General features: G+C 54.6%; 5 protein-coding genes across 5 annotated transcripts; 2 read left to right on the forward strand and 3 right to left on the reverse strand.

Annotated features, from left to right (window-relative positions):
* Positions 1-4: 4 nt before the first annotated feature.
* Positions 5-3,249, reverse strand: BDY17DRAFT_317236 (putative beta-galactosidase; the record flags this gene model as incomplete). The annotated part of the gene is made up of 5 exons (XM_033736075.1): positions 5-157; positions 222-273; positions 336-2,089; positions 2,149-3,051; positions 3,106-3,249. The coding sequence occupies 5 exons, from the start codon at positions 3,247-3,249 to the stop codon at positions 5-7; spliced, it is 3,006 nt and encodes a 1,001-aa protein (XP_033589181.1).
* A 1,398-nt stretch (positions 3,250-4,647) lies between these two features.
* Positions 4,648-6,840, forward strand: BDY17DRAFT_298811 (proteinase). Its single transcript, XM_033733809.1, has 6 exons — positions 4,648-5,023; positions 5,078-5,119; positions 5,172-5,428; positions 5,480-5,591; positions 5,647-6,343; positions 6,408-6,840. Exons 1-6 carry the CDS (start codon positions 4,740-4,742, stop codon positions 6,660-6,662), a joined length of 1,647 nt encoding a protein of 548 aa, XP_033589182.1. The 5' UTR covers positions 4,648-4,739; the 3' UTR covers positions 6,663-6,840.
* A 514-nt stretch (positions 6,841-7,354) lies between these two features.
* On the reverse strand, positions 7,355-8,963 carry BDY17DRAFT_298812 (uncharacterized protein). Its single transcript, XM_033733810.1, has 4 exons — positions 8,623-8,963; positions 8,258-8,563; positions 7,811-8,204; positions 7,355-7,747 (listed from the first exon to the last, which is right to left on the reverse strand). The coding sequence occupies exons 1-4, from the start codon at positions 8,761-8,763 to the stop codon at positions 7,539-7,541; spliced, it is 1,050 nt and encodes a 349-aa protein (XP_033589183.1). The 5' UTR covers positions 8,764-8,963; the 3' UTR covers positions 7,355-7,538.
* Positions 8,964-10,486: 1,523 nt separating this feature from the next.
* Positions 10,487-11,999, forward strand: BDY17DRAFT_335132 (Chloroperoxidase; the record flags this gene model as incomplete). The annotated part of the gene is made up of 4 exons (XM_033737922.1): positions 10,487-10,658; positions 10,713-10,992; positions 11,105-11,461; positions 11,555-11,999. The coding sequence occupies 4 exons, from the start codon at positions 10,487-10,489 to the stop codon at positions 11,997-11,999; spliced, it is 1,254 nt and encodes a 417-aa protein (XP_033589184.1).
* Positions 12,000-13,194: 1,195 nt separating this feature from the next.
* BDY17DRAFT_252269 (regulatory subunit of cyclin-dependent kinase) lies at positions 13,195-13,724 on the reverse strand (the record flags this gene model as incomplete). Its single annotated transcript, XM_033731242.1, has 4 exons — positions 13,195-13,228; positions 13,284-13,342; positions 13,402-13,546; positions 13,621-13,724. 4 exons carry the CDS (start codon positions 13,722-13,724, stop codon positions 13,195-13,197), a joined length of 342 nt encoding a protein of 113 aa, XP_033589185.1.
* Positions 13,725-13,877: the final 153 nt, after the last annotated feature.

The raw sequence follows: 13,877 nt of genomic DNA on the forward strand, positions 1-13,877 counted from the left end.
TGCTTTAGTATGCACTCTTGCGCAAGTGCCATGGCGGCTGGGGACTGGCCTCGACTGCGCCGTAACCCGATTGATACACGGCGTCAGCGACGAGATTCAATGACGGCGGGGTCGCTCCGTCCGCATCCAAAGCCCACAAGCTCATCGCAAGAGTATTCTATAATCAAACTATTAGCGGCCGTACTACCGTATCGACGTTGTGCTCGAGAAAGATGACTTACGGCGCCTTGGTAGTTCCAGATGCCTTGCGGAACCGGATAGCTAGTCTGAGGCCTGAGATGACAAGTCAGATCAGTCGGATCTTAATAGATGATTGGAAGACACCCCGAACTCACCCGATATTTGACACAAACTTGCCAAACTGGTAACCGTTGACGAAAACCAGGCAGCGGTAGCTGGAGTTGGTGTTCAAAGACTCTGCTCCAAAGTCGACGGAGATCGGAATGTCATAACCCTCCGGCAAGTCGAGATCGAATTGGGTGGTGTAGAACTGCACTCCGGCATGGTCAATGCCGTCCGTCGGGCCGTTGCTGGTGTTCCACGACGAGCTTGGTGGGTCGGGAAGGTGGTATCCCTGACGCTCCGCCCACATGCCGCCCTCGTTGAGGGGGCCTCTGGTGCGGTCGATGTAGTTTTCGCCGCCGAGATTGCCCGTAAGCTTCCATGTGATGTCGCTCAGGTTGTGACCGCTGAACTCGTACTGCATCACTCCCCGAGGCTCCTTCATGTAGTCGTAGCCCGGGTCGTAGTTCTCATTGTTGCCCATGTGGTCGATGAGGAGGGTGTAGACGTAGTCGGAGCCATTCTTCAACGTCGGAAGATTGAACGTTTCGTACATGTAGTAGTTGTTGGCATTACCGTCCCAGCTGCCAAGGAAGGTATCGTTGATCCACAGACTGTACCCAAACGCATATCCTCCTTGAGGGGAGATTTGCAGGGTGGTCTCGTTACCATTGGCCGTGAAGTGACCGCGGTACAAAAGGGATCCGGTTTGGAACCCGTAGTCGCAGGAGTAGAGAGACGTGGGCGTGTTCAGATCCGGGCGCTCAGTGTTGAGGGTGTAGTCCTGATCTCCCTTGGGCCATTTCGAGTCGTCATACGAGTTTTGGATTTCGGGGAGACCATCAATGGTCTTCCAGCTGATCGTGGACAAGTCCGGAAGGGTGATCTTCGGCGCATTGTATGTCACGACGGCATTCAGCGTTCCGGTCTTTGCATCAACGGTGGTCTTGAGCTGCTTTCCGTTGAATGTCACTGCTTTGGCACCTGGCGCTGCAATGACTTCGATTGGAGTCGTGGCGTTGAGATCTCCAACTACAGTAATCGTTCCGCCGTTGGAAGTGATGTTGCGGACGAGATATCCGGACGGCATGTTGACGATAGGCAAAGACGGAGTGTTGGCAGAAGGAGAAGGATCGATGACCCAGTATCCGTAGGCGGACTGGCGGTCGACAACGTATACGGTGAGGCCATTCGAGAACTTGACGACGTTTCGCGAGCTTCCGATGGTGAAATTGACAACGGTCTCCACCTTCTTCCGGGTCCGGATTTCGACCTTCGGGCCTTCTACGAGCTTTGCGGTCCCGCCGTTGATGACAGCGAATTCATGTCGCTCGCCAGGGTTGCCGTAGAGGATCAAAGTTCGGTTGCTTCCGTATTGCTGGAAGGTGAAAATCTCGGCGGATGAGTAGAGCAAGTTTGTTCCCTCAGCAAGGTCGTAGTCCACGACGTGGATCTTCGAGTCACGCCCTTGAATGGACAGCTGGCCTCCTAGTTGTGGAATGGTGATACTCCCCTCGCTGGTGGGCAAGTCAAGGGTGTATTCGACCGTGCTCGTGGAGTAGTAGGTAGACTGTCTGGCGACAAAGAACTTGGTCGTGTTGGAGAAGACACCAGTGACAAAGACGTTGTTGTTTCCACTGTACGCTCCAGCACCGTCTTGGTTGTTCTGAGGAATGGCAGTCAAGTAGGCATCCCCGGCGGCGCGCAGGGAAGTTGCGATGAGTTTCGCCTCGCCATATTTTTCACGATAGACTTGTCTGTTTTCGGTGATTGCAGCGCCGTAATCGTAGCTCGAATAGCCTCCCGGCTGTAAGTAGTCAGATATCAGTGAAATGGCCTCGTCAACGTGCATCGGAATCAACTTACATGACCGAGATTACCCCAATTGCTCCCTCCGAACGTCATATACAGATTGAAGATGGAGACCTTGAAGCTAATATCGTTCTTGTAGAAGACACTTTCGAATTGGCCATTGGTCAGAGCCGCGCAGTTGTTGAAGCCGACGCCACCCCATGGGTCGAAACTACCGCCTTGAAACTCCACGATGGAGTAGGGCGTGCTCGGGCTCTGCTCGGCATGAAGATCAGCCCAGTTGGTAGGAAGCGAACCGGTGCCCCAGTCGCTCGGATTCGCACAGTTGAAGCCAAGAGGATAGCCATCATGGCCGTAGATGTCGACAGCATCTGGTTGACCTGGGGCGAAATTGCCGTACGGCCCGGCGTCGTTGCTGATGAGTGGAACTACGATGCCGGCATTCCGCAGTTGCTGCTCGACAAAGCCAAAGTAGTCAGGTTCGGGGAAGGCCGATCCAGTGGAGTATTCGTTCTCAGGCTGAACCAAGATGACCGGACCGCCGTTGGTGATTTGAGCTTTCGCAATGATCGCTCCAACTTCGGTCATGTACAGCTGGGTGGCATTGAGGTAGCCGGGGTCGCTCGTACGTAGAGTGGCCGGGATGCGCGCCAGCCAGCCTGGGAAACCGCCACCGGCCGCTTCTGCGTTGATGTATGGGCCAGGGCGAGCCAAAAGGTATACGCCAGCCGACTGCGCGGCGGCAAAGAAGGGTTCCAACGCAAAGATACCATCGGCTTGGAAGCGGCCTTGGGTGCCCTCCAGGAGGTTCCAGTCAATGTAGAACGTCACGCCATTGTATCCTAAGGCTTTGATCTTTTGAAAGACGTCCAGCCACAAGCCTGGGACGGGCAGGCGGAAGGGGTGGAATGATCCCGAGTAGAAAAGGACGCGTTGACCTTTTATAAACAACGATGTCTGTACAGAGAGTCAGTCATAGGGTTGCCATCTTTGCTTGCGTGAGATAGGTACCTCATCAAACGTAACGAGTGTCTGGGCAGCAGCAGCAACATCCCGGGTATCGACATTAACTTTCATGCGCCGGCCGCCAATTGAGAGCGCATCTACTGCACACACGGCCGCCAAAAGAGCGCCGACGGCCTTGAGGAGCAGCATGATGGCTTGAGAAGAAGTGGAGAAATGGTGATGGACGGCGCGAACGAAGGGAGACTAACCAACCTCTTATAACTTCTACTCCCCAACAGCCTTGCGACCCCATGGCAGCGCTCATGGAGGCATCGGCATGTGGGCAGGCCACGCTTCTTTCGCGCGTGGCCCCACCACCCCACCGGAGCCTCGAGGTCAGGAGGTGGGGGAGATTGGACGCTGGTGGGCAAAAGGTGTAGTGCGAGGATGCGATCTGCAGTCGGGTTAGGGAATAAAATTAAGCAAAGGATAAAAGCGAAGATGGCCGCGCCTAAACGGATCTAGTTTGTGGGGAAGGGTCGCTTTAGCGCCTCCCAACTCTGGGGGCTTTCATTTTGCACATTTAAGCGGCCTCAAACCTTCGACCTCACCCTCCCAACCTCCTCCACGCGCTCTGGCATCGGGCACACTAGGACGCAGTGGGCATGAGTGCTCTTTCGACGCCCCTGCTTGGTACGCGATGATCACCTCGCTTGTCTGTGCATTGCTTTCTACACTCCCTACGCCTGAATTTCCCCAACACCGGTAAGGACAAAAGCATCATCCCCCGCACTTTCGTCTCGGACCCCAAGCGTGGCGGACCTCCTCTTGATTCGGCGTTCGGGTGTCACGGCATCTTCGACATTGGTTTCCGATGGGGAGTGCGCGGACTGGCCCATGTGCATACTATCGTGTGGTCAGAAGGCCTCGTGAGAAATGTCATGCTGTATCTCTCTTGGATATGGCATCCAGGGGCTACTCAATACCGTGGAGTGCCCTTGTCAAGAGTGCATACAGTCGCCGGTATGGATAAGCGCATGTCTGGGCCGCTGGGATTGAGCCAGAGTGAAGCTTACGCAAAGGGACGGTGTGCAAGTCGGTCAGCTTGTTGATACAAATCTTCAGATATTCGTCTTGAGTCGGGGAGCATCAGGTGCTAGCTTCTCAGGGGCATCGAGCAGATGCTAGAATCAAGGTCAAGGACCTAAGCTCATGCCGACATGCCGCCTCTCTGTACTAACGACCAACGTGGTGCTCTGCACGGACAAAGTGGTGGGCTTGCCATGTGGACCCGATCAGCGAAACGTCTCCATCCTCGCCGTCTATGGTTGCGATTGCTGCTCTCGTCTTCGGTTCTGCTGCTCAGCACAATGGATGCTGACTTATTATCGTCCAGCCGGCACGGCGCTCATATTGAGACCAATCAGTGAGCTTAAACGAATACGAAGTATCCGCGGCACGAGCCGATCGTATAAGATACGACGCTCAGCCCCACGAGGCTGAGCTGGAATCTGGAGCCAATCGCATGCTTCACTTCAATCAGGGTACAACAACGTCACACGTACAATAAGGCCATGTACACCGACCAGCTCACTACGTAGGTAGGCTCCGAGATACCATAAGTATGCCGCTTCTTCGTCTTTCATGTCTTTTGTTATCTCACGTTTCTCGCGCACTCATCTGCAACTCCATTCACAATCATGTTTCGCTCTACTATTCTCCTCTTCCTCTCTGCTGTGACTTCTCTTGCTTCGTCAATCACATGGTCCGATTGCAAGGTGAACACCACCGTCCCCGTCACATGCGCATCACTCGAGGTGCCGTTGGATTACACCGACGCCAGCTCCAACAAAACCATCACATTGAACATGGTTAGGCTCCCTGCAACCCAGCAGCCAAGTAAGGGGAGCATCCTCGTGAACCCTGGTGGTCCGGGAGAGGGGGCAAGGAATTTCGTACTGGAAACTGGTGAAGCTCTGTCATTGTAAGAAGATGTGATCAAGTTGTTCTTGACCATAACACTGGCTGAGTGCCACAGGATCACCGGGCCCGAATACGACTTGATCGGCTTCGATCCGCGGTATGAGCGAATGCGCCCGATATAATCTCGATGTATGCTAATAGCTTTGCAGCGGCACCGGCGAGACCATTCCATTTTCCTGCTATTCAACAGCGATCGAACGGGATCTGGCCGCTGTATTATCTCCACAACAGCTGACGGACTCGGACACCGCACCAGGGCTGAGCTGGGCTGTAAATAGAATGCTGGCTGCGAGATGTTACGAGACGGCTGGCGACATTGGAGAACTCATCGGTACTGGCTTCGTGGCGAGAGATATGATGCAGATCGTAGACGCCCTGGGCGAAGATGGGCTGCTGCGCTACTATGGCACGTTGAAATCAGCGCTTGGTATGGCAAGAGTAATACTGACATGCGTAGGCTTCTCTTATGGCACTGCGCTTGGGGCGACGGTCGCGGCGATGTTTCCGGATCGTATGGACAAGGTCGTACTCGACGGTGTACTGAATATCGACCAGTACTACTCGGGAAGGTAAGCGTCTCGTGGACGATCTCAGTCACTCGCGCTGACGATGAGGTCCTGCTAGTGGTACACAAGAGCTGCTGGATACGGATTCAGTGTATGAGGGATTCTTCAAGAGCTGCATTGAGAGCCCCGACTTATGCCCACTGGCGAGACACGGAGCATCCGCCACAAATCTCTCCAACACCATATCCTCTCTGCTGGAGCAAGTGAAATACAACCCAATCCCCCTGGGCTACACCCTGCCGACTGAACTCGTCACCTACGAGGCTCTCAGAACGAGCATTTTCCAAGCCCTCTACGCTCCAAACACCTGGCCGGCTTTGGCCACTCTCCTGGACGCTGCGCTGCTTGGCAACTTGACGGCTTATGTGCAGGCCTACAACGACATCAATGGCCTATTCAGCTCAGCGGGCAACGTGTTCCCTGAGAAGCAAGGTACAGAAGCGCTGCAAGGAATTCGCTGCAGCGATTCCAATCTCCGCGCGAGCAACCTGTCGGACATCGAGCCACTTCTTCGGGCGTACGAGGCCACGAGTTATGTTGCCGGTGCTCAAGAGCCAATTCCCGTTGTGATTCCATGCGTGCAGTGGAAGATGAAGGCAAAGGGAGCGTATACCGGCAGCTTCAGCAATGTCAAGACGAAGAACCCCTTGCTGTTCGTCGGAAACACGCACGACCCATTGACGCCTCTCGCTTCGGCGATGAATACGAGTGCCGGCTTTGAAGGCAGCAGGGTGTTGACAGTCAATGCTTACGGTGTGAGTGGTCACCAATCCATCCGCCTCACGTTCTCATTCACACAACTGACCACGTTCTCCTCAGCATACCTCGATTGCTCAACCGTCGCTGTGTGCTGCTCGGGCAATCAGAGCATACTTCGCCAATGGCACCATGCCTGATGCTGGAACTATTTGCCAACCCAGCGTTGCGCTGTTCCCACCTCCTTCTGCGTCTATCAGCAGTATTTTGCAGCCTTTGAACCATACAAGGAGAGCTGATGGAGATGAGGAGACGCGGCTGTTGAGTGCTCTGGGCCGTGTTCATCGCGGGCGAGTGGGAGGGGCAACACTGTTCTGATTCAATAAGCAGACAGCAGTTCAGAGCAGCGGAGTGGTGCAACCGAGCGGCGGACCGCAGAACAGACCGCAGTATGGAGGAGAATGTGACCATGGAGCTACTTCCAAGAGAGCCATCTATCCGTGTTCTGCTTCGAGAGCCATCCGAAAACATAGTAGACATGAACATCGATTGCGCCATGCAGTTGCTTTTTGTGCTCATCGAAGTGATCCACAGAAACATCGCTACGGCCTGGCAACAGAGGCTAAGCGGACTGAACGCCGGCATTCGCCTGACCTATCGTAGCCCAGCCGTTTCGCATGTCACCACCTTTGAGTCTAGACCTATGGCGGCGAGATGGCGGTTCTCAGTACAACTTGGCTGCCCGTACCTGGCTCACCATCAAGCGAGAGCCCTGCCCGAACCTGAAAAGATGCGTTGAGATCCGCCAAGATGGATTAGGACTACTCCGAAGGGAGATCGACGCATCAATTCTATAGTTCAACGCGTGGTGGCTGAAGCAACGAGGACGGCTAAGTTCTTCAGGTCGGGCTCAATATCATGCAAGCACCGAGGTGTGCATGCATCCTCGAAGCTTGTATGCCGTGAACAGGGCGGGTGCACGAGGATCGATGGTTGTGCAAGCGATTGGGACCCTCGCTCTTCTGAGAATGGACAGCCCAGCCATCAGAGGAAATTCGGTACGGGAAAACCGAGCAATACCGGGTGGAAGATCGTCAAGAAGATTGAATGGCATGAAACTGATTTTTCTGCTATCTGCACACTATCAGTGGCTATCAAATCGAAGACCAGCTCGAAGGAATCAATCAGCTGTAAGCAATCAAATCAAACCATTCAAGACAGTCTGAGGTAATGCGTAAGCAATTGTTTCCATCGTCAAGACAGACTGTAGCGTCCAATCCTGTTCTCTGACAGCTCCGTAAACCAAATCGAATTATCTGCTTGGACGTAGTGAATGGCAATATCGGCGTGAGGCGGAAGGCTGAGGGGAAGAGAGACCAGAGTGCCTGGCGTTTGAATGGAGGTGAATTTGCCGGTAGATGGGGTCAGATAGTTGAGGGCATTGTCGTTAATGGAAGTAAACCCTGGTTACAAAAGTCAGGATAGCGAGCGGAGACACGAATGGGCGGGTCGAGGGCTGAACTTACAAACATTGCCCTTGCTGTCCTCTGTGTCTTCCACGGGGAAGAGTGCGCCGTTCGTGATCGTGTATGCAGTGATTTCACCGGTGTAGATGTCGATGCGCCCGAGAGCGCTGGCCTCTAGGGCCGTGAACCACAGGTAGCGGCCTTCCGTTTCGACGCGCATAACTCCCGGTCCAAGAAGAGTTGGCGGGACAGGATATTCCTTGATGGTTCCGTCTGTATAGTTCAGACGTCCAATCCTGTTACCGAGGAACTCGCAGAACCACAAACCGCCGTCGGAGCCGGTCCTCATTCCAACAGGGCCGGAGAGGGGAATAGGAAGGGGATAGTCCTTGAATTCGGTGGTGTTGTAGTTGAAAAGGGTAATCACATTGCCACTCGTCTGAGAGAAGAACATCTGCAGGCATGGTCAGCGCAGCCTCGCACTCTGCAATACTCATGAGAGCGTACGCCTTCTTCAACCGGCCATGCATCGTTGAGAGGCTCCAAGTTTCCAGCGAGGTTTACGTAGCCAAAGACCTCGACCTCCTTGGTTTCGACGTTGATCCGTGCAATCTGGTCGCGGATACCAGTTGCGAGATACATCTTACCGTCATATCCGGGTTGGACAACGCAAGCCAGAGCAACACGACCTTGCGTGCTGGAGGGCAGCACCGAGGTGGGAAGCAAGCCTGACTTGTACGGGATGCTGTACTCCGTTACGGCGCCAGAGGATGGGTCCACCCTCACAATCTTGTTGGCAAGCAGGGTATCGACCTATTGCGATGCTTGTCAGCCGCCAGACTGGGCAGTAAACGCGTGCGGTCTCGCAATACCCAGATCGCGCCATCTGGTCCATTCCAGAGGTCGCAAGGTCCGGCCAAAGGGGTCTCGACGTTGTAAAAGGTAAACTTGGAGGCAGGAGCGCTGCAGGCAAGCGCTGCGAAATATGCAATGGCCAGGAGAAAGAACGTCATTGTCAAGCGAGCGTGGCGGACGACCTAGGAGTCTGCGAACCTACGTGAAGTGCGAAGCTACGAAACGCATACAAAAGTGCTCATCACGATGTCGAGCGATGAGGGGAAATAACCTCGCCAAACGGTCGACGGCCTGCGGAAAGGACAGAGTACATAGGCTGTTTGCCCATCAGTCAAGGGGAAAGTTCCGAAAATCCAATAGCATCAAAACGGTCGAAGATGATGAGCGGACGCGCGACTTCCGAATTTGGTAGCGGGGCGGCCCAGTCCAGCCCGAGGACGCCATAGCGCGTGCTTAATAACACGCCGTCGATCATCCTGCATTGACCCCGTTGTTGCCGATCACTGCACTACTTCAGCCCAACCTCATTTCATCCATGGCGAGTGCATGCAGCGTGTCAAGCTAAGTATTGGTGATGGAGTCACTTGTGGACGCCCGAGGAAACGTTCGCCTTCACACTCTACGATGGCGTTATCAGCCTTGCAGCGTCGGGTTCCCTGCTGAGCCACGACTCTCCTCGCTTGCCTGCCTTCTCCTCAGACCCTTTTCTGGTGGGGTGCATCATGTATGCTAACGGAAACTCACGTTCGTTGATAGCAACAGGTGCTGTACACAGCCAAACATTCTCGAAGGGAACCAGGGGACACGCAAGGCTGGATTGATTGACTACGCCGTGCAGCATGCACGGACAGCTTAGGGAGAGTGAGACTCCGAGGCGCGGCCAATCGCCTGAAATCAACCTCAGCCAGCGTGGGAGTGGCATCAAAGTGTGTGAACTGCAATGCTCAGAAGTCCTCGTTCGACCGAGGCACATGCGGTTCTGGCTTGGCGGTCCGCTCAACATTCCAGCACGACATCCGCTGCATCTACCCTGAGATCCACTGGGCGACCCTTGGACAACCACATGCAAACATGCGAGCGATGGCGTATTCGTCGATCATTGCTCCATATGTCACCCCAGACGAGTCGGCTGGCGTCTGGTTGGCCTGATTTACGCTTAATCTTAAGCCTGCCATGACGACCCCACAGCCTTCCAGCCACAGCAGTCGCGCAGCGAAGAACGACGCCTGTGTTTCTCCGCTCCGTTCACAACGATTTACGCGCAAAGCAACTAGTTGTAACGACAGACCCAGCCTCCGTTGGACTCCGTGTTTGCATCCATATTCAACCATCCCTCAAGTCAAAGCTGAAAGCTAACCAGGAACCCATCCGGCAATAGCAAACTACCAGACTGTTTCCGGTGGCGCCCCTGGTGATTGGTGTCCAACGGATCATTATACGTTCGCCCCGTGCCGGCAGCTTAATCGCTTAGCCCCTCAGCCTTGCCTGATGCAGGATGCACTAGCACCTTCCTCGTACGGAAGGTAGCACGCCATCGTCTCTCAACATCGCGAGGATCTCCCTTGCGGGTCTTGAGCACAGTAATGTGCGGACTCTGATTGGCGTTGCTGCCCAAACGATGGCCATCACGGCTATCAAAATCCGAAGAGATGAGCCTTCATCCACCATCGCACCTAACGGCAGCAACATCTCATAGACCATGCATAGGGGTATATAAGTCTCCCTCGCGCCCCGATCATTGAGATTCACAGAGCAAGTTCGCTTCCATCCTTTACATCTTCTTTCCTGCACTTCACTCCTCATCCTACAATGAAGTCTCTCGCATTGACCCTTGGCCTCTTGGGCCCGGCCGCAGCCTTCCCCAACGCCATGCTCCGCGACATGCTCGAGAAGCGCCAAGTCGGAGTCCCCTCCACTGCCGCTGCTGTCGCCGTGAGCAAGGGCCGTGGCAACTGTGGCCTGATCCCCTGCACCACCTTTGATGGCGCATCTCAGCTCGTCAGCGTGTCGGGCTCCTACGAGTGGACTCCTCCTCAGGAGGGCGACATCCGAGGTATACTCTGAGAAGTACGAGATGAGCAATGGCATATACTGACGCGTCTCATAGGCCCCTGCCCCGGCTTGAACGCCGCTGCCAACCACAACTACCTTCCCCACAGTGGTGTGGCCACTATTGCGGAGACCGTCGCTGGTCTCGGCGCCGCCTATGGCATGGCTCCAACACTGGCTGCAGCCTTGGCGGCGTACGCTATCATCTTTGATGGTGACCCAGTCCTGGGCACGTGGTCTATTGGTGGCCCACCTCCTGCTGATCCCCTGACCTCCGGCTTGCTCGGCGGAGCACAGGGAATCAGTTACAGCCACAATAATTACGAGGGGGAGTGCGTGTTTTCTACGGAGAACTCGTTCAGCTGTCGAGATCAGAAATTGATCGGAACACTGGACTTGTTCCAACACCCCCAAACGAGACAAACACGTTGCTAACCCTACGACTTCTAGCACCTCCATTGGTCGCAACGACGCCTACCTTAACCACGGAGATGCCTACTCCCTCAACGTCACCCGCTTCGCGGAGGCCTATTCCACGGGTCTTTCGGACGATCGATACACTCTCGATGGTTTCGCGCAGCACTTCCTGACCAACGTCGAGTTCTCTGTGGCCAACAACCCGTACTATTTTGCAGCTCCATTCGCCACCACCGTCGTTGCTCCTGCGGCGTACAACTTTGTGATCAACTTCATGAGCAACCACAGTGCGGAGGAGCCGAACGGATACTTAAACGGCGCCATCTTCAAAGAGTTCTTTGCCGTGACTGGCGACTACCCCAACTTCAAGTGGATTCCGGGTAACGAGCGGTGAGTGCCATTACTCCCTTTCTCGATGATACAAACACTAATCGATCGAGCAGAATTCCTTCCAACTGGTGCGAATTACTCCTACTTTGTAAGAGATGCAACCACTAACACCTCAACCAGGTACAAGCGCTCCACTCTGAACGAGTACCAAGCCGCGAACGTCTTCGACGACGTCGCCGTCAACTACGCCGCCTACCCCAATTCCCTCCGCATTGGAGGTAACGTGAACGGCGTCAACACCTACGAGGGTGTTGATCTTGGTAACCTCACCGGCGGCGTGTACAACACCGCCGACCTCCTCAACTACCAGGACTCCTCGGGGGCCGCTTGCTTCTACACCCAGTTCATCCAGGCCGTCATTCCCGATGCCGCCGCCACCCTCCTTGGTGAACTCTCGGCCATCACGGACTTGGTCAACAACTACATCACCCCTCTCGCCGGCAACCTCAGCTGTGCCGAGATCAACCAGTACGACCAGACGCTCTTCAACAAGTTCCCTGGTTACCATTATGACCCCACCGGCCCCACCTCCAACTAGGAGCCGATCTGATATGAAGAATGTTGAGTGGAGCGTGCTGGAAGATGGTTGAGACACTGACTCCTTAACCTGTGGTTTCGAGCTTGTGGAGGTTTCTGAATCATAGCAATGATGAGACACTAGGCAACAACCTTGGACAATCAACTTGTTCGTCTTGACGTGTCTTCTCTCCAGCTCCCCTTTCCCCTCAAACCTCCCCTCAATTCTTCCTCAGTACACTACGGCGTTATCGGTCTCAACAATATCAACGATAAATTTCATTATAGCAGCAGTTTTCCCATCATGATGAGCTTCATAAGGAGTATGGTGTGATCGCGGAGTGTCGATCTAACGAGCCGGAGAAGATGAAGTCCAAATTGGCTTCGGCGGAGCGGGCCGGTGGGATGGACAATCTCCACACGCCAGGTGCTTTCGGAAGTCTTGCTCGCAACTCGCGACGTGACAGTTCGGTGTAATTATCGCTTTACTACAGGCAAACGCGAATAGTGGGATCGTGGGGAAAGATGGATAATTGCAGTCAGCTCGCCATCTGAAAGCTCTCCGCAGATCGTTTGGAGAAGGCTGAGCCTGGTTGCACTAGCGCGCGGGCTTGGAGGCGCGGGAAGTGGAGGATGTCTCTGGTAGTTCTTCAGTTTTGCGTGCCAAACGATAGAGTCTCGTCAGACGCAACAGACTCGGTGGTTACAGAAGCTGTTGGCGAATACCGACGTGGCGCTTTACTAGACGCACAACACACAATCGTCGTCGGCAGCACCCAGTTTGCTGCGTCAGACTCATCTCCGAGCGTCGAGAGGCAATGTAGACGGTTGCACGGCAGGAGAAGGTGGTTCATTGCTTCTCAGCAACAGCGAGATCGTCCATTGAGGAGCCGTCTGATACGCCGAACGTAGCAGCGGGCTATGCACAAAGTCCCAGAAGCAACCACCGTGCCGTCGATGCTAATACGCTGGCCGCCGAAACCCACGCAGCAACATACGTCCATGTCTCATGTCCCGTTCCGTGACCCAACTCCGTGCATGCAGTATGAAGTCCTTTGCCATCCCTCCCTCGCAGACACCTCCCGCACTCTGGCTGAATTTCGAATGCCGTACCCAGGACCGAGGCGAGAAGCGACAGTGAAAGCCTGCTCATTTGACTGGGCCAGTATCACCGAACGAAGTAGTGTAGCTTCCTCTTTCTCTTCCCAGCAGAAGCATCAGTGAGTCGGGGGTTGGTAGTTCATAGGTCTCCTGCAAAACGTGGTCAGCGATAGGTTCGTAATAGCAGGCATGGCTACGGCCTTACTTGAACAGAAGGATGTGTGGCTCCGGCTCATGGACCTCGTAGTGCTCCCATCCCAAGCTCTAAATGTCCCGTCAGCAGGTGTTTTGCACAGGGATTGTTTTCAGAGTCTCCGGCGTACCTGTGTAATGCCCAGGCCTCTCCACTCGTCCTCCCACAGTAATTTGAGTGTGCCCCTGCTTCCGTCAAAGTACTCTTTGGGTATCGCTTTGAGCATTTGCTTGGGCAGCTGGACGTGGCGGTATTCAAAGTGGTCGTCGTTGTAGCTGGCAAGTGAAGAAAACAACACGTCAGCGCCCGACTTGAATTCGGAGGGACAATAACAACAAAGCAGGCATACCGCGAAGAGTAGTGAATCGAATCGACAAACTCGTCCAGCTTGTCTCGCTCGCTGTCGGTGAGAAGGCGAGGCTTCTTGTTGCGGCGGGTGAAGTCGATGTCCATGTTTGCCATGGTGGTTGTGGAAGTTGGCCTCCCACGCGAGGAGCTTAGGCGTGCGCAGGGAAAAGAGGACTAGGCGACCAGTCACGTTTAGTAAAGCGTGTCACGGGTTGCACGCGGCTGGCAGGCGAGACGTGGTGGTCGCTGAAGGGTGCG

This window comes from Neohortaea acidophila, assembly GCF_010093505.1.
Source record: "Neohortaea acidophila strain CBS 113389 unplaced genomic scaffold BDY17scaffold_6, whole genome shotgun sequence".
Lineage (NCBI taxonomy): Eukaryota > Fungi > Ascomycota > Dothideomycetes > Mycosphaerellales > Teratosphaeriaceae > Neohortaea > Neohortaea acidophila.